At 44.5% G+C, this 22,022-nt stretch overlaps 1 protein-coding gene across 1 annotated transcript in view; it reads right to left on the reverse strand.

Annotated features, from left to right (window-relative positions):
- The window catches only part of EYA2 (EYA transcriptional coactivator and phosphatase 2), a 267,714-nt gene that overhangs the window by 179,790 nt on the left and 65,902 nt on the right, over positions 1-22,022 (reverse strand). The window contains 1 exon segment of the mRNA XM_055090855.1: positions 4,677-4,795. Within this exon segment, the coding sequence (XP_054946830.1) occupies positions 4,677-4,795 (119 nt within the window).

The following is a 22,022-nucleotide window of genomic DNA, read 5'->3' on the forward strand; positions in this document are numbered from 1 at the left end:
GTGGCCCCCGCTTGCCACAACTAGAGAAAGCCCTCGCACAGAAACGAAGACACAACACAGCAAAAATAAATATAAATAAATTAATAAACTCCTACCCCCAACATCAAAAAAAAAAAAAGATATGTAGGCATAAAGTGGGCAAGATCTGCCTTCAGAGAACTTACATTCTGGTGGGGAGGCAGACAAACTGCAAGTGAATAAACACATAATTTCTGGCAGAGAGTGGGAATATGAAGAAAATATTAAACAAACCAAATACCGTGGCTGAATGTTCTGTTGGCTCTCCCCTCAAACCTGATCCAGAATCTGGCCTTTTCTCACCACTCCATCACTACCACCCCATCTAAGCCCCCTTGGCCTCTCACTTGGGTTACTGTAACGCCTTCATTGCTACCCGGGCTCCCATTCTGTCCCCACCCGCAGTCCGTTCTCATGTGCAGCCTGAGGGAGCCTGTCAATCTGTAGATCAGATTGTCCCTCATCTGGTCCCAACTGCACCCCTCCGCCACGGCTCCCACCTCACTCAGGGTAGAAGCCAAGTCTCTCCAATGGCTCACAAAGTCCAGCATGGTCTGACCCTGGGTATCTCTCTGACCTCAGCTCCCCGTCACTGGCCCCTTGCTCACTGGGCTCCAGCCACACCAGCCTTCCTATTGCTTCTCACATGCTCTGGAACCGTTGCTGCCTCAGGACCTTTGCATTTGCTATCTTCTCTGCTCCTAAGGCTCTTCTTCCCTGTGACCAAGAAGTGCCTGCCCACACCTCCTTCAGGTCTTTATTCGAGTGTTACCTTCCCAGTGACATCATTTCTAGCCACCCTAACAAAAACTGCAACCCCATATCGCTGCATTTCGCACCCCACCCTGCTTTCCCCCCCAGTACATATCACCATCCAACCTGCTATATATTTTGATATATATATATTTTGTGTGTGTGTGTGTGTGTATAAAACATGCTATGTATCTATTGTTGTCATCAGACTCTTGCCCTGCCAGCACCCTAGGCAGGGTTCTAAGAGGCAGGGGTTTTGTGTTGTCTTCTTAGTACTTAAAACAATGCTGGACAAGTGTTTGAGTGAACATTTGTTGAATGAATGAATGAATGAATGAACAAATGATTACTTTTGATAGGAAAGACCTCTCTAATGAGAACTGAAGGATGAGGGGATGGTGCTGCAGAGATGGGGCGAAGCCTGGTCCAGGCAGAGGAACAGCAAGTGCAAAGGCCCTGATGGCAGAATCACACTTATGAGTTAGAGCAGAAGAAATAAGGCCAGGGGCTGGGTCCAGTGAGCAGAAGTGACAGGGTAAAGATGAGTCTGAGAGGCTGGCAGGGACAGGCAAGTAGAGCCCACTTGGGGACTTCCCTGGTGGTGCAGTGGTTAAGAATCCACCTGCCAATGCAGGGGATTCGAGCCCTGGTCCGGGAAGATCCCGCATGCCGTGGAGCTACTAAGCCCATGCGCCGCAACTACTGAACCTGTGCTCTAGAGCCCACGAGCCACAACTACTGAGCCCACATGCCACAACTACTGAAGCCCGTGCGCCTAGAGCCCATGCTCCGCAACAAGAGAAGCCACTGCAACGAGAAGCCCGTGCACCGCAATGAAGAGTAGCCCCTGCTCTCCACAACTAGAGAAAGCCCATGTGCAGCAACGAAGACCCAGTGCAGCCAAAAATAAATTAAAAACAAGAAAAAAAAGTATAGCCTACTTGACCAAGGGGAAGGAATTTAGATCTTATTCTATACTTTTTTAAAACACCAAGTCCTCTCCATATTTTAAGTCATTTTATCCTCCCATCAACTCTATGAGGTTGGTGGCATAATTATTCCATTTAACAGAAGAGGCAAATGAGCCCCCAAGAGGTTAGGCCACTAGACCAGGGACTTACAACTGGTAGGAGGCAGAGCCAGAAATTCAATGGGAGCCACCGGGGGGCTTTTGGGGTCCACGTTCCCTCTACCCCAGAACCCCCCAGAGTGTAGGTCTCATGGCTCATGGCTACTGGGGTCCTCCTTGGACCTGGACCCTTGCAGTCACTCAGTAACATTCACTCTGTAACAGAAGGAAGGGCCCAGGAGGAGGGAGACCAGAGGCCAGGCAGGAAGGGCAGCTGAGTCTGGCACTTGAGGCCACAACTAGGGTGGAATGTCTCCTGCAGAGTCCTGGAGCTCACCGCCCATGTCAACAATCAAGAGAAAGAAACGTGTGTGTGTGTGTGTGTGTGTGTGTGTGTGTGTGTGTGTGTGTGGGGGGGGGGAGGGGGAGGGGGAGGGGAGAGGGAGAGAGAGGCGGGGGGGGGGGGGAGAGAGAGAGAGAGAGAGAGAGAGAGAGAGAGAGACCGACCTGACCCTGCCAGCCCCCTGCCTGCTCTGAATTTGGAAGCAACCTCTTTCTGCCCCATTGCTCACACCCAAAGCCTTAGCCTTGGCCTCAGATTGCCCCAGGGCAGTAAAGGGTACAGACAGCTCCAAGTCACAAAAAGGAGACAGACAATGTGTTTGTGGGTGCGACCACTGTGCGGAATGGACATATGGGGTGTGCAGACCCTTAAGATCTTTGCAGAAAGTGATTATTGACTTTAGACGTGATAACTCTGGAGCCAGAGTGCCTGGGTCTGATTCCTGGCCCTGCCACAAGTTGTATGACTTTAAGCTGGTTACTCAACTCCCCAAGCCTCAACTTCCACATCCGTGAAATGGGCTCGTAGCCTAATAGGGGTGTAATAATTACATGAGAAACAGTACAGTGTACTGATTAGGAAAACACACTTTGGAGTCAGACTACTTGGGTTCAAATTTTGGCTGTCGCTTAATTGTCATCTCAGACAAGTTACTTAGCCTCTCTGTGCCTCAGTTTCCTCATCTGTAAAACGAGTATCCACTTCTTAGAGTTGCAGACACTAAAGAGTTAATACATTTTAATGCCTGACACATAGCAGGTGCCAAGAGTTTGCTTTGATAGTGACTGAGGAGGAGGAGAATGAATTTCAATTTCTATTGCCCTGAATAGTGCCTGGGACAAAGTAGTTGCTCACAAAAAACGAAGGACAAGAGGAAGTGGCAGGCACTCGTCTTCTTGACAGCTGCCCCTCAGCTCCTACTAGTGGAAGTCAGGTGGGAACATGGGCCCAGCACTTCTAAAGAATTCGGCATCTCAAGAGAAACTAGAAATCCAGATATTTATGTGAGCTCTCCCAATTTTTACAAGTTCACTTTTATTTAAAGCACAGTATAAACCAAACAAAGACATACCTGAGGGCCAGCCTTGGCAGCCAGTTTGCAATCATGGTTTTGAGTTCCCTGTGGCTATTTGATTCAATGGGATAATAAGTTTATTTACCATGCCCCCAAGGTGTGCCAGGTGCTTTACACAACATCACCCCATTTGATCCTTGCAGTAAGCATCCTATGAAGTGGTCATGATTCTGCCCCCATTTGGCAGGCGAGAAAGTTGAGGCGCAGGAAGGTTAAACAATTTGCCCAAGATCATTTGTCTGGGAAGCAGTGGGGTTGGGAGTCAGCCTGGGATCTTCCTCCCTCTGCAGTCTATGCCTTTTCCTGTCTCTACTGGCTCTGAAATGAAGAGTCTGTAGTTGACTGGTGCCTTCACTCAGAAGGAAAAGGATGACTATCTTTGAACAGGGCTCAGTAAATTATCTCAACCTCTCAAAGAACCCAGGGTGGCTTACACAGACGCTCCAAAGGAACAGGAGGAACGAGGGTGTGCTGGTCACAGGAGCCCAGACCCTCTTGATGGTATTTTTAGCAGGGTTGTTCCAGCTTCATGACCAGCACACAAGACATTATTACTGCTATCCTGGTGACGGCAGTAATTATTCCCCAAAGCCTGGAGTTGCTTAAAAGCAAATTCCTCTGATGTTATATTCACCTAGACTCACGTCTCTTTGGTTTTCCATGACAATTACATAGCACTGTGCCCCCATGAGCTGGCATCAAACACAGACAGTGAAGGAGAGACAGCTGGGAGTTTCGGAACACCAACAGCAAATCCCAAAGCTGCTCAAACAAAGGGTTAAGCCCAATGGTTAAACATAATAGCTTAATGCCTTTTGCTAAGTAACTCTGCTCTCTACCAGGAAGGCTGACAGATCCCAAACAGTGCAAACAATAGCTGGAATTGTCTAGTGAAAACTAGTCTGACTACATCATTTGCCAATAGTTTTTTAAACAGCTTAACTCTCCTCTGCTTCCTTGACTGCAACCCAACCTGAAAGCAAAAGGCAGATGAGTTCTTGTCCCAACGTCAAACCCCCATAAACAAGACGCCTGCTTGGATGTGGCGAAGGCAGGAGAGAACTCAGAGGTCCAGCCCCAGAGCCTGCAGGGCATGCCTGGGGCCTGGGCCTGGAATACACCCAAAACTGACTAGCGTCTATGGAGGTGTCAGCATTTCTTGGAACTGGAGACCGAGACAGGACATTCAGAACAGGAACGAGCACACTTTTACCTCTCATGACTAGACAAAATTGTTAGCAACGTACGCGAAAAGTTTTGGTCCAGAGTCAACAATCTAATTGGGTGGGAGGAGAAATTGTCATAACAACAGTACTTGTGAGAGGATGTGTGCTGAAGGCTATCAGTCCCTTACCATATTCTGTGGGGTGAGCGGGGATCACCACAGGGCCCACCAAAACGCACAGCAGGAGGCCTACCTTCTATGTCACTCAGAGTCCAGACATCAGCGTCGGCACAGTTAACCTTCAGTTTACCCGGACGATCGCTGTTTACAGTAAGGCTGGGAGAGATCACTAGTTCTAGCATTTCCTTGTACCTGAAAGAAAACAAAGGGAAATGTAATTTATTCATTAATTATGCATGCTTACTAATGATTCCTATTTCTTTCCCTAGGAGTATAAATATTAAAGCTGATTACCTAAACCCAGCCATCTTATACATTCTACATCATAAAAATTCACTAAACTTTCCATCAAAGGGAAATGAGGAATTGAAATGAAGTACTTGCTCCCCTCTGGAGAATACACCCACTTGATTAAAACTTTCCCCTCCTTCCCATTGTATTTTGTCATTAGAAAAATTTTATTTGGGTCTCTTTTAAATGTCATCTGAATGAGCCAGGGAGGCTTTCCAGTAGAGGAAGGGAGAAACAGGTAGAGAGGGAGAGGATTGGACTCCTAAAAGCCAGAGGCATGAAGAGAAGGTGGAGTTGACTGTAGTTAAGAGAGAATGGACACGGTGTTACACGGTGTCACTTGTACAGATGGACAAGGGCTCAAAAGGTGTCATCGATACTTAAAAAGCCCCTCTAGGCAGCAGAGCCCAGCACTGCGGTCCCTACCAAGAAAGAACACACTAGCTCCTGAATTACCCATGACCTTGATAAATGCTATTGGGGGCAGGAGCAGGAAAGAATAGGGACAAGTCTCCTGGGTCATTCTCTTTTTTCACTGAAAACTTTTCCAACTCTTGTGCTATGTCAGTACTTATTCCTCCTAAATTCCTACCCACTGTGGTCAGAGAATGAGGTTTCTTTTTTTTTTTAATTTATTTTATTGAAATATAGTTGATTTATAATGTGTCAATTTCTGCTGCACAGCAAAGTGATTCAGTTATACATATATATACATTCTTTTTCATATTCTTTTCCATTATGGTTTATCACAGGATATTAAATATAGTTTAATATTAATATAATTTAATATTTAATAGACTGTGCTATACAATAGAACCTTGCTGTTTATCCATTCTATGTATAGTACTTTGCATCCGCTAATCCCAAACTCCCAATCCCTCCCTCCCCCATGGCAACCACAAGTCTGTTCTCTATGTCTGTGAGTCTGTTTCTAAAAGATACATGCACCCCAACATTCACTGCAGCACTGTTTACAATAGCCAAGACATGGAAACAACCTAAATGTCCATCAACAGACGAATGGATAAAGAAGATGTGGTACACATATATAATGGAATACTACTCAGCCATAAAAAAGAATGAAATAGTGCCATTTGCAGCAACATGGATGGACCTAGAGATTATCATTCTAAGTGAAGTAAGTCAGAAAGAGAAAGACAAATACCATATGATGTCACTTATATAGGGAGTGAGGTTTCTGGTTAACACACACAACATCGGACATGGTGATTTTCAAAGGACTAAACTACAACCAATAACGTGTGCCACTGATTCAAGTTGTCCTCAGCAAAAAGTTAAGTTTAATCACTACAAATCAGTATCTAAGGTCATCCTTGGCAGGATATGTTTATCACCGTGCTAACAGAACACAGTGTACCGATTGATGGCGACATGGTTATAAACTCAGATTCCACTGTAAAACGGTTGTGGATTCAAATTCCATTTCAGTACTCAGTACCTTGACCAAGTTACCAAACTGCTCTAAGTCAAAAGTTTTCTCATTTGGACAGTGGGGATTATCAGTATCTCCCTAACAAGGTCATGGTGAAGATGACAAGAGATGAGATCTGTAAAGAAAGGACTTAGCAGGCAGCAACCTAAATGTCCATTCACAACCATAGGAATGAAGAATACAGGCAGAATGGTCACACAATGGAATACAATACAGCAGTGAAAAAGACTGCTCTGGAGCTCCTTCTCAGCACCATGGACAGACTGCCAAACAAAGTACCAGGCAATGAGACAGAAGGGTACCCAAGGTATGATACCATGTCTGTGAAATTCAAAATACACAAATCAATATTATACACTATTTAGGGATACAGACATAAGCAATAAAAAGATAACAGTAGGTATAAGAATGATAGACACCCATTTCAAGAGAATGGTTAGCTAGGGATCATTGGGGGATGCAATCTGGGGAGAGGTACCCTGGGGCTTCAACTGTGCAACAATGTCGTTCAGAGGTTGACACAAACTCTGGCCCATCCAAATCCAGCTTAGCCTCTGTTTTTGTGTGACCCATGAACCAAGAATGGCTTTCATATTTTTAAAGGGTTGAACAAAATCCTAAGAAGGATAACATTTCACGGCCTGCAAAAATTATGTGAAATTCAAATTTCAGTGTCCATTAGTAAAGTTTTCTTGGAACACAGCCCTGCTTGGTGGTTTACTGTATCCTTCGTGGCTACTTTCATGCTGCAACTTCTGAGGAAAGTAGTTGCCATAGAGACCTGCAAAGCTGAAAATATTTCATATCTGGCAGAAAACGTTTGCTACCCCCTGTCTTTTAGTCTATAAGCAAGGTGGTGGGCGTACTGCGGTCAGAGGGTTACTCTTCATCTCCGTGTGTCTGAAACGCTTAATTTTTAACAAAGAAAGAAATCACTTATCCCAGGACTTGCATATAGGAAGTACTTTATATATAGTTTTTAATCAGATGAGAAAATTCCACACAAATCAGCTTCCAGTGTTGAAGTCTTTATGTTAGCTGATGAACATTTGGGACCTAAGTGTTCCCATGTATACATGGGTTTTCTCTTTCCCCAAATGCCACAAGGCACTCCAGAAAGAGGCCTTGGTATCTCTTTCCTTTAATATGTCAAAACATATTGTATGGAGCTTGGCAAACAGCAGACATTGAACCTATTGTCTGACTGTAGCTGCCAGAAATTTGCATTTTATCCAATCTCACTCCCTTCATCCTTTTGGGTATATGCAAATAACTGAAGGTTCAAAAATAAACAACGCTGGGGCTTCCCTGGTGGCGCAGTGGTTGAGAGTCCGCCTGCCGATGCGGGGGACGCGGGTTCGTGCCCCGATCCGGGAAGATCCCACATGCCGCAGAGCGGCTGGGCCCGTGAGTCATGGCCGCTGAGCCTGCGCGTCCGGAGCCTGTGCTCCGCAGCGGGAGAGGCCACAACAGTGAGAGGCCCGCGTACCGCAAAAAAAACAAACAAAAAAAACAAACAAAAAAACAACGCTGTAAAAAATTACATTGGTCTCTAAACATCCAGACACTATGAGTACGGGTATTAGAGGCAGCAAATTGTTAGCTAAATGACCAAATCCAGTTAAAAATAAAATGAATTGTTTTTCCTCCTCCTCAGGGTTTAAAAATATTTGAAGTATTTGCCAATATTTAAAAACAAGGCGATTTCACATAAAAATCTAGAGTTTCAGCTTCTCTTGAAGAATGGAAGAATATTGACAGGTTCCTGCATGGCAACTATCAGCTGGCTGCCCAATCTGGTCAAGGCATATGAGCTCCAGTTCACCACAGTCCCCACCACTCACTAGTGTCTTACACTTGACCCTCTTTTTCCATTTCCTTGTATTTCCTCCTGGTCTCTACAGGCCTTTGCATTTGAGCCCCGTGGATTATGTGTCATCAGACAAGCCTGATGAGGAAATAAACAGCAATGTGACACTTCTGGCCTCAGTCACATAGCTTATAATTTTACTGAGTACTGTTGTCATCCTCAAGAGCAATTAGCACATCGAAATAGCATTTGTTGATGTTATAGCAGAACAAGAAGGTGTCTGTGAGTTTTGACTCTAGGACTGAGTATTGCTATTAAAGCTTTGGTGTCTTCACCAAGGACCTTGCCTAAGGTTCTTGAGGGCCAGGCCAACGTGGAAATCATCCTTAGTTCCCCCACGGCCCCTGATACAGAATCTTGTTCATTCTGTCATCTGATTAACATCTGTCAGAGGATGACAGGAAGGAAGGGATGGAGGAAGACAGGAACTTGGAAGGAGAGAGGGAGAGACGAAATCTATAACTGAGCAATTAGCTTCTTTAAAAAATTTTTTTAAAATTCCTATTTATTTTTATTTTACACCCCGCCCTACACAATGCCTCTAATGTATTGAATATGTAAATATGTCCCCTTGTAAATGATGCTATACTGTTTATGTGACGTGTGTGTGTGCGTGTCTGTGTGTTTGGCAGTGCCGTGAGGCATGTGGGATCTTAGTTCCCTGACCAGGGACCGAACCTGTGCCCCCTGCATTGGAAGTGCAGAGTCTTAACCACTGGACCTCCAGGGAAGTCCTGTGACATGTGTTTTAATTTACATGAATAGTGTTATGCATGAGACCTCATTCTGTTCATGGGGATTTTTTTTCCAGTCTGCACCATGATTTTATAATGTGTATAGATTGCTGGATGGTTATTCAGCTTGTAGCTAGAATTCCATACTGCATACCCACTCTATTGTGTTTATGCATTGCCCTAGTGATGAACATCTAGGATGCCTTCATCTCTCAGCTACCATAAACAATGCTGCAATGAATATTTTCACTAAAAAAAATATACATATATATGTAATGTGTACCTATATATGTGTGTTTACACACACACATACACATTCTTAAAACGTATAAATATTTGAGGAGGATTTCTGTGTCATTGGGTATATGTGAACTGAACTTGACCAAGTACTAGCAGATTGTTCTTTACAATTCCTGTGCTAATCCAGATTCCCACCAGAAGTGCATAAGCGTTCTAATTTCATAAATTCTTGCTAACACTTGGCATTGTCCAGCTTTCTAATTTTTGCCAAACTGTTGGATGGAAAGCAATTATCTCATAGTTGTTTTAATTTTCCTTTCTATGATTACTAGAGAGTTTGAGCATATATTTACATAATTGTGGGCCACAATTTGTGAATTTCCTAGAGTTTCTAGGAACTGTCTATTCATATCTTTTATCCTTGCCCATTTTTCTACTGTTTTTTTTTCCCCCCTTTTTTGTTGATTTGCACTATAGAGTGCCTTGTAGAGTCTAGGTATTAGTCCATTGTTGGTTTTATTTATTTATTTTTTTCTTTTTGCTGACAAAGCAAAAGACTTTATCAGACATGGGTGCCTGGTCAGGGAGCAGTGGGGTAAGGGAACGCAGGAGAACTGCTCTCCATTGTTGGTTTTAGATGTTGTAAATTTCTTTTCTTAACCGTTCATCTGTCTGTTTTTTTAAAATATATGGTGTCTTGTAGAACAACAACAAAAAATCTTATATATTTACCCAATAATGAATGTTTTCCCTAGGTGTAGAAACGATTTCCTTAACCTTGGGATATTAAAATTTGTCTACATTTAAAACTATTGACTTGGAATTTTACCTTTTATAGTTAAAACTTTAATTAATCTGGAGTTTTCCTTTTAATATGGATTAAATTTGCATTTTCTTCCAGTATTGGAGAAAATGAAAATAAGCCATTTTTCCTAATTTGTATTAAACTCTCCAATTGAATTCACCTCCCAGTTATGATGGAACTGTTTCTATTTTTGGTTCAATTTCACTATCACAATAAAAAATAAAATCTACAAAACATTGTTTTAAGGCCTTGCAGGGCAACTAAGGTAGGACTTGAGGGCCCAGGATCCCAGAGAGATGTGAGACATGTACTGAATTAAGTCTGACCTCTACTACTTTTCACCTCAAGACGTTTGCCAATTTATAAGCACAGAAGAAAAAAGCAGCTTAGAGTTTTCCAGTCTCATTGAGTTGGGGAGACAAAAATTGGACTTCAGGATACTAAGGCAGCTAGGACCCAAGGAGCTAAGATCCTAGAGACATGAGAACCACAGAGAAGTTAGCCTGACATTGTTGACAGTCATTACCTTTGAGGCGTCTGCTGAAACCTAAGCTGGGTGGGGTAAGAGTCAAGCAGAAAGGGGTGGCTAAGAAGGCAAGAGACAAAACAGAGCTTTTGGCAATCTCCCAGTACTAGGGAGACAAAATTGGAGCTCATGGCCCATCAAGAATAAGAATCCTTGGGACTTCCCTGGTGGCGCAGCGGTTAAGGCTCCTTGCTCCCAATGCAGGGGGCCCGGGTTCGATCCCTGGCCAGGGAACTAGATACCACATGCATGCCGCAACTAAGAGTTTGCATGCCACAACTAAGGAGCCGGCTAGCCACAACTAAGGAGTCTGCCTGCCGCAACTAAGACCCGGCACAACCAAATAAATAAATAAGTGAAACATTTTCCCAGCAATCAATGAAAAAAATGTTAAAAATTTATAAAAAAAAAAAAAAAAGATGAGAATCCTTGGTAAACACACCAGGCTTTTAATGAGACCTCTGAAAGGTCACTCCCTTGGAGTAAAGACCAACCAAATAGATCCTGTCTTGAATCATTTTAATCCCTTATTGGATCAAAGTGATTTGCCTCTACTATCACCACCTGCCAGAAGAGCAACTTTTCTTTTGGGGAAGATGTCATCTTCCAGAGTTTCCACAATTTTTCATACACAATGTTTAGCATGTAATAAAAAATTACCAGGCATGCAAGGAGACAAAGCCAAACAATCAAAAACCAAGACATAAAAAACAAATTCATATATAAGATTCAGATATTAGAGTAACTAAACATGGACTTCCCAGCAACCTTGATAATATCATCAAGAAAAGAGATTTACAATGGACAATGCTACTAGAGAATAGAATCCTTAAAAAAATCAAATGGAAATTCTAAACCTGAAAAATACAATAACTGAAATTCAGAACTCAATAGAGCAGTTGAACCACAGATTGGATATAGCAGAAGAAAAGAATGAACTTGAAGATAAGTCAGTAGACACATCTCAGAAAGAAGTTTGGAAAACAGGTTTTAAAAAAAGCATAAAGGAAACATGGGACGTGGAGAAAAGGTCTAACATACATGTAATAGGGGCCACAGAGGAGAGGAGAGAGAGAACAACTAAGAAACAATATTTCATGAAAAACTGACAGAAAACCTTCCAAGACTGATGAAAGACATCACGTCAATGGAATCAAGAAGCTCTGTGAATCAGAAGCAGGATAAGTACAGAGAAAAATACTCCTGGGCATAGCATAGTCAAATTATACATATGTGAGAATATATTAATATATTCAGCCAGACGGTAAATAAGACAAATCTTTAAAGAAGGACTAATAAGACTTCTCAACAGAAATGATGGAAACTAGAAAACAATGTAATTTCACCTGCCAAGGTAGAATCCTATGTCAGCAAAAAATCCTTCAAAAATGAAGACAAAAATGAAATAAACTAAAATTAAGATTATTTGCCACTTTGTAGCAAATAGACTTGCACTACAAAAGAATACTCTGGAAGCATGAAAATTCAGCAAGGGATGGAGAGTAACATAAAAGGGTAAATTCAAGAGTAGGAGAGGACTAAATGAACTTAACATGTTCTAAGAACCTTGCATTTTCCTGAGGTGGTTACAAGTACTAATTTATAGTAAACTTTTTAAGATTTATCAAGGACGCATTCTATAATCTTTAGGGTAACTGCTTAGAGAATAAAATAATAAATGTAGGCCAAAAAGCTAATGGAGGAGAAAATGGAATAATAAAAATACTTGATTAATCCAAGGAAGGCAAGAAAGTAGAGAAAAAGAAACAAAGAAGAGATGGAACAAATAGAAAAAAATGATAGATTTAAACTTAAATTTATCAATAATTACATTTAATGCACTAGGGTCTTTGTTAGGTAACGTAAGATCTAAAATTCAAACACACCTAGAGCAGTTCAAACGCACCATACTTAGGAGGCAAATAAATAAATATCACTAACAAAGCCAAGACAATAGAAATGTTAGTCCTGGGAATTCCCTGGAGGTCCAGTGGTTAGGCCTCCGTACTCTCACTGCTGAGGGCCCGGGTTTGATCCCTGGTTGGGGAACTAAGATCCCACAGGCTGTGCGGTGCGGCAAAAAACAAACAAACAAAACCCAAAAAAGTAGTCCTTAAAATAAATACAATATATTAAAAAAAAAAAAGTTAGTCCTCACACAGTAAACAGGACCATGAGTTAAGAACGTGACCATTGTTTTTCCTGCTGCCAGCTATAGCTTATGGGCATTGCGATCTTATAGAAGCAAACCATTAACAACAAAGTATAGCAACATGAATAGTTCAAGACAACTCAGGGAGAAAAATCCTTCCAAAAATTCTAACCATAGCTCTCATTTCCCAAGTACCTATTACGTGCCAGGCAATTTCCCTAATTACTTTTACATTATCTCCTTTAATTCTCTCAACCACCCAGGGAGATATAATTATCAACTTCTATTTCCCAGCAGGCCAACTAAACACAGATTTAGGTCTGAGCAAAGCATAGGCACGACGGAAAGGCGGATCATTCCTGTTTGGTGAACTTTTCCTGTTCTGCCATGAGGATCTAAAAAAAAAAGCTTTGTGGACTTCCCTGGTAGCGCAGTGGTTAAGAATCCACCTGCCAATGCAGGGAACACAGGTTTGAGCCCTGGTCTGGGAAGATCCCACATGCCGCGGAGCAACTAAGCCCATGCGCCGCAACTACCGAGACTGCGCTCTAGAGTCCGCGAGCCACAGCTACTGAGCCCACGTGCTGCAACTACTGAAGTCTGCACGCCTTGAGCCCGTGCTCTCCAAGAGAGGCCACCACAATGAGAAGCCCACACACCATAACGAAGAGTGGCCCCCACTCACCACAACTAGAGAAAGCCCACATGCAGCAACGAAGACCCAACGCAGCTAAAAATAAATAAATAAATAAAATTTAAAAATAAATAAAAAGCTTGGTAAATTTCAGCGCAGGGTGAATTCTGTGTTCTTGTTTTCTGGGTCATACTGTTTTATTATTGAACTACCTGGGGCAGCGGAGGAGGGGGCGCTGATCTCTTTGGTGGTTTGAGGGCTCTGAAGGTCCTAACCTGGCCCCAATTATACTGCTCATTTTACAGATGATAGAAATAAAAATAGCTAACACTTCAAGAGCATTTACTCTGGAGCCAGGAGCTCTTTCCATGTATTGGCTCATCTTAATCCTATGAAGTGGGTAGAGATGAGGAGACTGAGGTTCAGAAAGTGAACTGCTAGTTAGTGGTGGAGCCAGGATTCACAACCAGGTGGTCTGGCTCCAGGATCCGTGCTCTTAACCACAGCTTGCGAGTAAAATTGGGTCAGAATTTGAACCCAGGATCCATCCAGCTCCAACACCCACTAAGCAACCTGGTTGGGAGTACCAGCTCTGTCATCTGCTTCATGGGTTCAAATCCTAGCTTTGTGTCTTATGAGCTTTGTGACCTTGGGCAAGTTATTTAACTTCTCTGAGACTCATCCAAAAAAATGGAGAAAATAATAGTACCCTCCCAGGCAGGTTATCCTGCAGATTAAGTCAGAAAAGGCATGAGTGAGCAGGTGTTCAATAAAGGGTAATTACTGACATTATTTGCATTCACACAGACAAAAGCTTGAAACACACAGTTCGTTTTATGTCAGGTCGACACTGGGAAGTGCCATGAGGACCATCTGGAAACCACTGGTTCCTACTGTGGTCTGATGGGCAGAGTTCAGTTCTCTTGCAATTTGGGGGGAGACGTCCTTTGCTTTCTCCCCCTCCTCCCCTCCTTACAATTATCTGAAATAGGAGACCAGCTTATTCTCTTTGCAGGGGAGGTTAGAAAGAAATCAGACAGTCTTAACAGAGTCTGAGGGGAGGAGAAAGACTCAGCTTCCCTTTCATGAAGTCAGGGAAAGGAAGCAAAGGCGTGGGATTCACTTACAAAAAAATTTTTTTCCTGTGTTGCACTGTTGCAAAACCCCGATACCCCTGCTGCTTCAGATCCGGGCTAGGAGGAGCGAGAAGAAAGAGGCATCTGAAAGCCCCTACCCTCCACCTTCTCCTCAGCCTGCTGCTGCCAGCGGCTTGCCGTCATTTGTTACCCTTGTCACCACCCCTGTCCCCGGGGATGGAGAAGCTCTGGGGGAGCGTGGAGCTGCTGGGGGAGCCCAAGAGATGACAGCTGGAGGGTGGGGGCTGGGGGCAACTTCAAAGGCTGGGAAGGATCAAAAGCAGATGGAGGGTCCCAGGCGGGTGGGCGGCTCACCTTTCCGCACCCCCCGCCCCCACCCCGCCGAGTGCACTGCTACCTTGGCTGGGAACAGTGGCCCTGCCTGCTGGATGGAGAGGACAGATGGCCAGTCGACCAAGGGGCCCTTAGAGAGGGCCAACTCCCAGCATCTTTCAAGGACTTAGAAATCCAAACCTGCCGACAGCAATCACAGGCTTCTGGACAGACAACAGCTGTGGCCCAAACCTGGACATTTCTGGCCGCCTACACTCCATTTGAGTTCATTCAAAATACATCTGCTAATCGTGAACTGGCTCTGCCCCCGTCTCCCCTATCGCGGGTGGGGGGGTGGAGGGCCCTGCTGCTTGCACCAAAAGCCCAGGATCATCCTCCCTCCTCCCTCTCCTTCAACTCTCACATCCAATCCATCACTGGGTGTTGTCAAGTTCATCTCGTAAACATCCATGGAACCCATGAACCCTCCACCCCACGGCCATTGCCCAGGGCCAAGCCGCCACGCTCTCTGCCCTGGACAACTACCACGGCCACTGTACCTGTCTCCCTGGGGCCATTCTGGCCTCCCTCCAGCTCGTTCTCTGTATACCAGCCAGAGGGACTTCTGACAACATAAACCTGAACATGTCCCTGCCCCCTTCACCTCATCCTTGCTCATAACCTCTGATTGTTCTAAGAACAAAGCGAAGACTTCTGAACACAGCTTTGACCCGCTTCGCTTCACTCGCTGTCTCGTTCCAGGGCGCTGGCCTTCCTCTCACTCCACACTCCCTGTCATGAGGCCTTTGCACATGCTGTTCTCTCTGCCTGGAACACCATTCCCTCCTGCTCGCCCTTCAGAGGTCTCAGCTCTAGCATGACTTCCCCAGGCCCTTCCTGAATGGGGCCCCTCCTCCCATGGCACCTTCTGCAGACCCATGCCCCTCTCTTTCACATGCCAGTCACTATAACAGTTTTTAGACATGTTTATACGTTATTTGATGTCCATCTGTCTTCCCAACCAGACTATAACCTCCCTGATGGCAGGGATTTTATTTTGTCCACCACTACATTCCCAAAATCTCCTGCAAGGCCTGGTTCTTGAGAACTATTTAGTAAATATTTGTTGTATGATGGATGAATGTGCTGTATGAATAAATGTACTTATTCAACCGATATTTACTGAGAGCCTGTTATATGTTCCAAACACTGTGCCGGTCACTGCCATTGTCACCACCCTGGATGAACACTCATTTATAGTACCTGCCTGGCCCCTCCAGGAAAGGAGTTTGAGAACCCTCGTTTACTCCTCCTTCCAGTGTTAGCACTGTATGTAGGACATGATCAGAAGTACATGGATGTTGGATGCTACTGTCCCCTAGGCCATCCCAGAAGGGAGAAGTGGTCCAAGAGCTCCTGGCCACATGATACAGGTGTTTGTTAATTATGATTATTATACTATTAAGTTCTGCCTGGCTATCATGCCCTTGGTGTTCCTGCTCCCCTTCCCCCTTAGTTTTATTTTTTTCCCCAGCTTTATTGAGATATAACTGACATATTTTGCAAGTTTAAGGCATACAATGAGATGATTTGATACATGTATACATTGCAAAGGGATTTTGGTAGCCCTGCTTTGAGCTCAGAAAGCAGGAAGAGAAAGCAGAAATGTCCAGAGTCACAGCATGGTGGAGAAAGTCATCGCTTAAGAAAGAGCATGGCGGGAGCAGCAGGTTCCTGGCATTTTGGCCTGGTGGGTCTCACGGCAATATCATCTTTTCCTTCTTTGGGGGAACTGCCTCCCGCCCACTCTCTGTCCACGTGGCTTGGGTGGGGCTAACCGACTAACAGGCCCAGAGCCTGGCAATTTGCATCTCCCATCCCTCCGTCTAGTGACTGGCTCACGGGTGGTGGTCACATGATTCAATGGAGCCCAATGAGAGGCCTGGGATTAACTGCGGGAGAAGAGATGCTCTTTCCTACGGGACATGAACCTTGGAAGGTGTCTATTTTACTGGCAGTGCAAGTCCACAGACCACCTTTGAGTAGCTAGTCTTAGAAGACTGTGACCCCCATTCTGATACTTGTACATCGCATCTTTGGTGTTCAGTGTGAAACTTAGAGTAGGAATAAACTGCAGACACAGTGAAATTCCGGGGCTGCTGTCACCATGGACGACTTCAGCATCTAGAGGGAAGGATGCCACATGCTGACTGGTACAGCCACAAGCCCCTCCTCCTGTCCACATCTCCATCCTCCACCCTGTCCCCTTACAGTGGGGAAGACGTTACTTAATAGAAGTTGTGGGGTTAGGCTGGGAAACATAGGGAACCATCTCCCCAGATGAATGAGGTACTTTCAGTCTCCTCTCCAAAGGCTATGAAGAAGGCAGATAAATAAAGTAGGGACACAGCTGACGCTAAATTCATTCACTGATTCGTTCAATGAGTCAGGCTGCCAATCATTTAGAATCACTGACTCTATTCATATGACATACCAAAAGCAAAGCTGTTACTCATTCACTAATTTATTTCACTTTCTTTTTGAAGACCAGGGACTGTTCCAGGCACTGAGGATACAGTGTCTAATCAGCCAGACAAGTTCCCTGCTCTCATGAGGTTGACACTCTAGATTGGGATTTGCTCTCCAGTCTTAGGTGGCATTCGTCAATGGGTGACCCCAGATGGCTGGGTTCGAGCTCCGAGTCACATAGATGTATCTCCTCCTGCTGAGAAAATAGCTCTATTACCTGTATTGCACTTTCTTATGATACAATTTTAATGACCCAGGTAATATCTCAAAATGTGTCAATAAATTTTAGAATTTTAGATAAAATTATAGCCACCTTTGGTCACTATCTCCTATCAGCTGTATCCACAATTACTAATACAATGAATAGCTTTGCAGACCTTTTTCTAGTCATAAACACACAAAACACCCACATATATCCTTAAAGTACACAGTATATTGTTTAGAAATGTATTTTATGAATGTGTTTTTATCAATGTCATTGACCTGAACATTCTGTTCTAGGACATTTTTTGCTCTAATAAGAAAATGCCTCGTTGTTCATCCATTTCATGACACGGAGATCTAGCTTATTCTTTTTAGCTGTTGCATAGCATTCCCAGGGCTCTGGGTCAGTCCTCAGTTCTCCCAAGTTTGGTTATAACTAATGCCACACTGCCTGGGATGGGTCTTCTCGGGTGCACATGCATGTAGTTCTCTAGGGATGACACCCAAAGTAAAACTGCTGGGTTTGCCTTTAAAATTGTAAGGGAGGGCTTCCCTGGTGGCGCGGTGGTTGCGTGTCCGCCTGCCGATGCAGGGGAACCGGGTTCGCGCCCCGGTCCGGGAAGATCCCACATGCCGCGGAGCGGCTGGGCCCGTGAGCCATGGCCGCTGAGCCTGCGCGTCCGGAGCCTGTGCTCTGCAACGGGAGAGGCCACAGCAGAGGGAGGCCCGCATACCACAAAAAATAAATAAATAAAATAAAAATAAAATAAAATAAAATTGTAAGGGACACTGGCAAATTGCCTCGGAGTGTCTGATCTAATTTATATTCCTAATGGCCACGCCCGGTCCTCACACCTTGTACTGTTTCCGTTCCCTTATCTGAAAGCCTTTATCCAAAACTCTCTTAGGAAGACAGAGCAGTGTTTCGAATACAGGTATGCCTGCACAGCAGTCTACTCCTCAGCACTGGCTTTCAGCCAAGCAGATGAAGTTCTTATGTCAGAAAGAAAAGTTTTATGTCTTACGTCAGAAAGGAGAACCAGCCTGGGTCTTGAATCTTAGCCCCAGACTAAGCTCTCTCTTTCAGGTCTGATAAATTCTCTTGCAGGTGAACTTGGTGCAGAATAAAACCGTCAATGGGAGAGCTTTCCTACGCTTCCCTCAGCCCTGATAGCATGTAAGACAAGGGCCCATTGTTTTGCAGAATCCAGTTTTGCTTTTTATTTTGAGATCACTGCAGAGTCATAAGAAGTTGTAAAAAATATACAGAGAGATCCTGGATACCCTTCATTCAAATCCCTCCCCCCGGCCCCACGATTATATCTTCCATAACCATAGGACAGTATCAAAACCAGGATATTGACATTGGTGCAGTGTGTCTGTATCTCTGTGTCATCTTACCTCATCTTCAGATTCATGTACCCACCACTGCAATCAGGAGAGAACTATTCCATCACCACAAAGGTCTCCCTTGTGCTACCCCTTCAGAAGCACCTCCACCCTAATCCCTCCAGCACCCCTAACCCCTGGCAATCACTAATCGTTTCTCCATCTCTAAAATGTCACTTTAAGTATATTATATAATGGAATCATACAGTATATGACCTCCTGAGGTGGGCTAAGTTCACATGACTCAAGTTCAGATGCTTGCATTTTACAATGCGTTTTCCAATATTCACTAGACCCACAAGAGGCAACCTTCAAAAAAGCACCCGATGTGTGCGGTGACAACCAAGATGGGACCACACACATTCCGCTGATTTCAGGTTAGGTTCAGCACAGCCCTGGAGCAAAACGCAGAACTTTATAGAATATTTCCCATGCAGAGCCAGAAAAAAAAACCCAACCCACAACCAACAAAACAAGGCACAAAGCAGAACACCAGGGGACTCTTGCTGTGAGGGAAGGCCTGCCCTTGCCAGGGTTGGCTGGAGAACATCAAGTGCTCGGAGGCCACGGCGAGCCCCAGGACCTCCCCAACAGGCAAGCAAGCAGCCGGCAGAAGGCAGCGTTTCTTGAACCGCGAAGGCATTCTGCTCTGAGTCCAGTCCCAGCCCTCAGCAGACACGACACGGACACTGCTGCCCATCACTCTTCTCTCCTTCTAACCCACCCAACCACAGTCCACCGCAAGGGCCGGATCCCTCCCTCCGAAGCCATGCAGAAACTGGTTCTGAGGCTACAGAGCAAGGACATTTCAATGTGAATGCAGGGGTATGGTTTGCAGAAAGATACTGGAAAAACGGGAAAAGAAACAATACTAAAACCGAAATATTAGAATACTTTCATCCTACCCAAATCCTTAGTTGTGCCCCTATGGAGCACTGACCATTACAAAACTGAAAAATACTAATTCTCATGAAGTGACTGCCGTCTAGGAACCAGGCACTCTTGCTGTTCTTGTTTTTTTGGCTCCACCACACAGCATGCAGGATCAGACCCCCAACCGGGGATCGAACCCACACCCCCTGCAGTGGAAGCATGGAGTCTTAACCACTGGACCACCAGAGAAATCCCACCAGGCACTGTTGTTTTTTTTTTAAATTAATTAATTAATTAATTTTGGGGGGCTGCGTTGGGTTTTCATTGCTGTGCACGGGCTTCTCTTGTTGCGGTGCACGGGCTCTAGGTGCGCGGGCTCAGTAGTTGTGGCTTGCGGGGCTCCAGAGCTCAGGCTCAGTAGTTGTGGCGCACGGGCTTAGTTGCTCCGTGGCATGTGGGATCTTCCTGGACCAGGGCTCGAACCCGTGTCCCCTGCATTGGCAGGCGGATTCTTAACCACTGCGCCACCAGGGAAACCCCCAGGCACTGTTTTAAGTGCTTTTTCAGGTTTGAGTTCATGGTATCTTCCCAATAGCCCCTATGAGATTGGCTGAACTTAGATGCCATCTTATAGATAAGGAAAGCAAGGACAAGAAGTTTAAGTCACTTGTCTAGAATCAGCTACAAGTAGCAGAGATGGATTTAAAGCCAGGATGCCTGATTCTGAGTGTTGTACTCTCTTGCCATCTGCCACATCGGCAGCAGATGTCTTACAATTAATCTTCCCTAATGACGGATCTCCTCTAATTACATCATTACCCTGAAACTGAATGGGCCGTGCAGTGACTCATGAGTTCTTAAATGTTTTTCTTCTTGTTTTGAGGTTAGTTCAATTTTATGCAATTTCATATAGTTAGGAGTTTTTTTTCCTCCTTTTTTGGTAAGATGGTTTCATGGTAAGGGCTAGAAATTATTTTAATGAAAAATCTGAATCATACGCCAGAGCAGACAGGATGGTAAAATGAATCACTGAGCACCACTTAGAGTCAACGGTTTTCAAGATTTTGCCACACGTGTCTCTTCAAAGCTTTTTTGGTTTTGTCTTGTTTTGTTTTTTGGTCAAATTTTTTTTTTTTTTTTTTTTTTTTTTTGTGGTATGCGGGCCTCCCTCTGTTGTGGCCTCTCCCGTCGCGGAGCACAGGCTCCGGACGTGCAGGCCCAGCGGCCATGGCTCACGGGCCCAGCCGCTCCGCGGCATGTGGGATCCTCCCAGACCGGGGCGCGAACCCGGTTCCCCTGCATCGGCAGGCGGACGCGCAACCACTGCGCCACCAGGGAAGCCCTTTTGGTCAAATTTTTAAACGAATTCTTGAAGTCTCCTCTCTCCACCGTACTTCATTGAAAAATATGGACACTTTCTATTATCACACCTAACGAAAGTCACAATACTTCCTGGTGCCATCTTGAACATAGTTCATCTTCAACCTTCCCAGTTGTCTCCATGTGCCCTTAGTCGGTTTATAAAATTCGGGATCTAAACAAAGGCCACACATCACATTTGTTTATTGTGTCTCTTACATTTATTTAAACTAGAATAGCTTCCCCACCCCCCCGCCACCTTTTTTTTTTAACAGACTATTGACATGTTGGAGAAGTAGGTTAGTTGTCTTGTAGACTATCTCATGTTCTGGATTTTTCCGTTTGCTTCCTCATGGTGTTGTTAACTTATTTCTCTTTCTACCACATTTCCCATGATTTTGCTTTAAAATGAGATTAGGTTTGGATTAATTGGGTGGGGGAACAATGCTTCAGAGTGGTGCTGAGTTCTCCCCGTCGCATCACATCAGGAGGGGCACGATGTCCAGGTGTCCCCCTTCTGGTGATGCTAGAAAGGGTCAGCTGGCCTGGCTGGCAACACCCTGCCTCCTCCATCACCAAGTTCCCCGCACACCTTTCATCTAATGTTTCATCCACTGATGCTCATGGCCTGAATCAATTATTTCATTAGGAGTTTGGAAAATTTTTTTTAAACTTTTTATTTTATATTGGAGTATAGCCGATTAACAATGTTTTGATAGTTTCAGGTGCACAGCAAAGGGACTCAGCCATACATATACATGTATCTATCCATCCTCCCCCAAACTCCCCTCCCATCTAGGCTGCCACATAACATTAAGCAGAGTTCCCTGTGCGATACAGTAGGTCGACATCATATGGTATTTCTCTTTCTCTGTCTGACTTACTTCACTCAGTATGACAATCTCTAGGTCCATCCATGTTGCTGCAAATGGCATTATTTCACTCTTTTTA

This window comes from Physeter macrocephalus, chromosome 14 (genome assembly GCF_002837175.3).
Source record: "Physeter macrocephalus isolate SW-GA chromosome 14, ASM283717v5, whole genome shotgun sequence".
NCBI lineage: Eukaryota > Metazoa > Chordata > Mammalia > Artiodactyla > Physeteridae > Physeter > Physeter macrocephalus.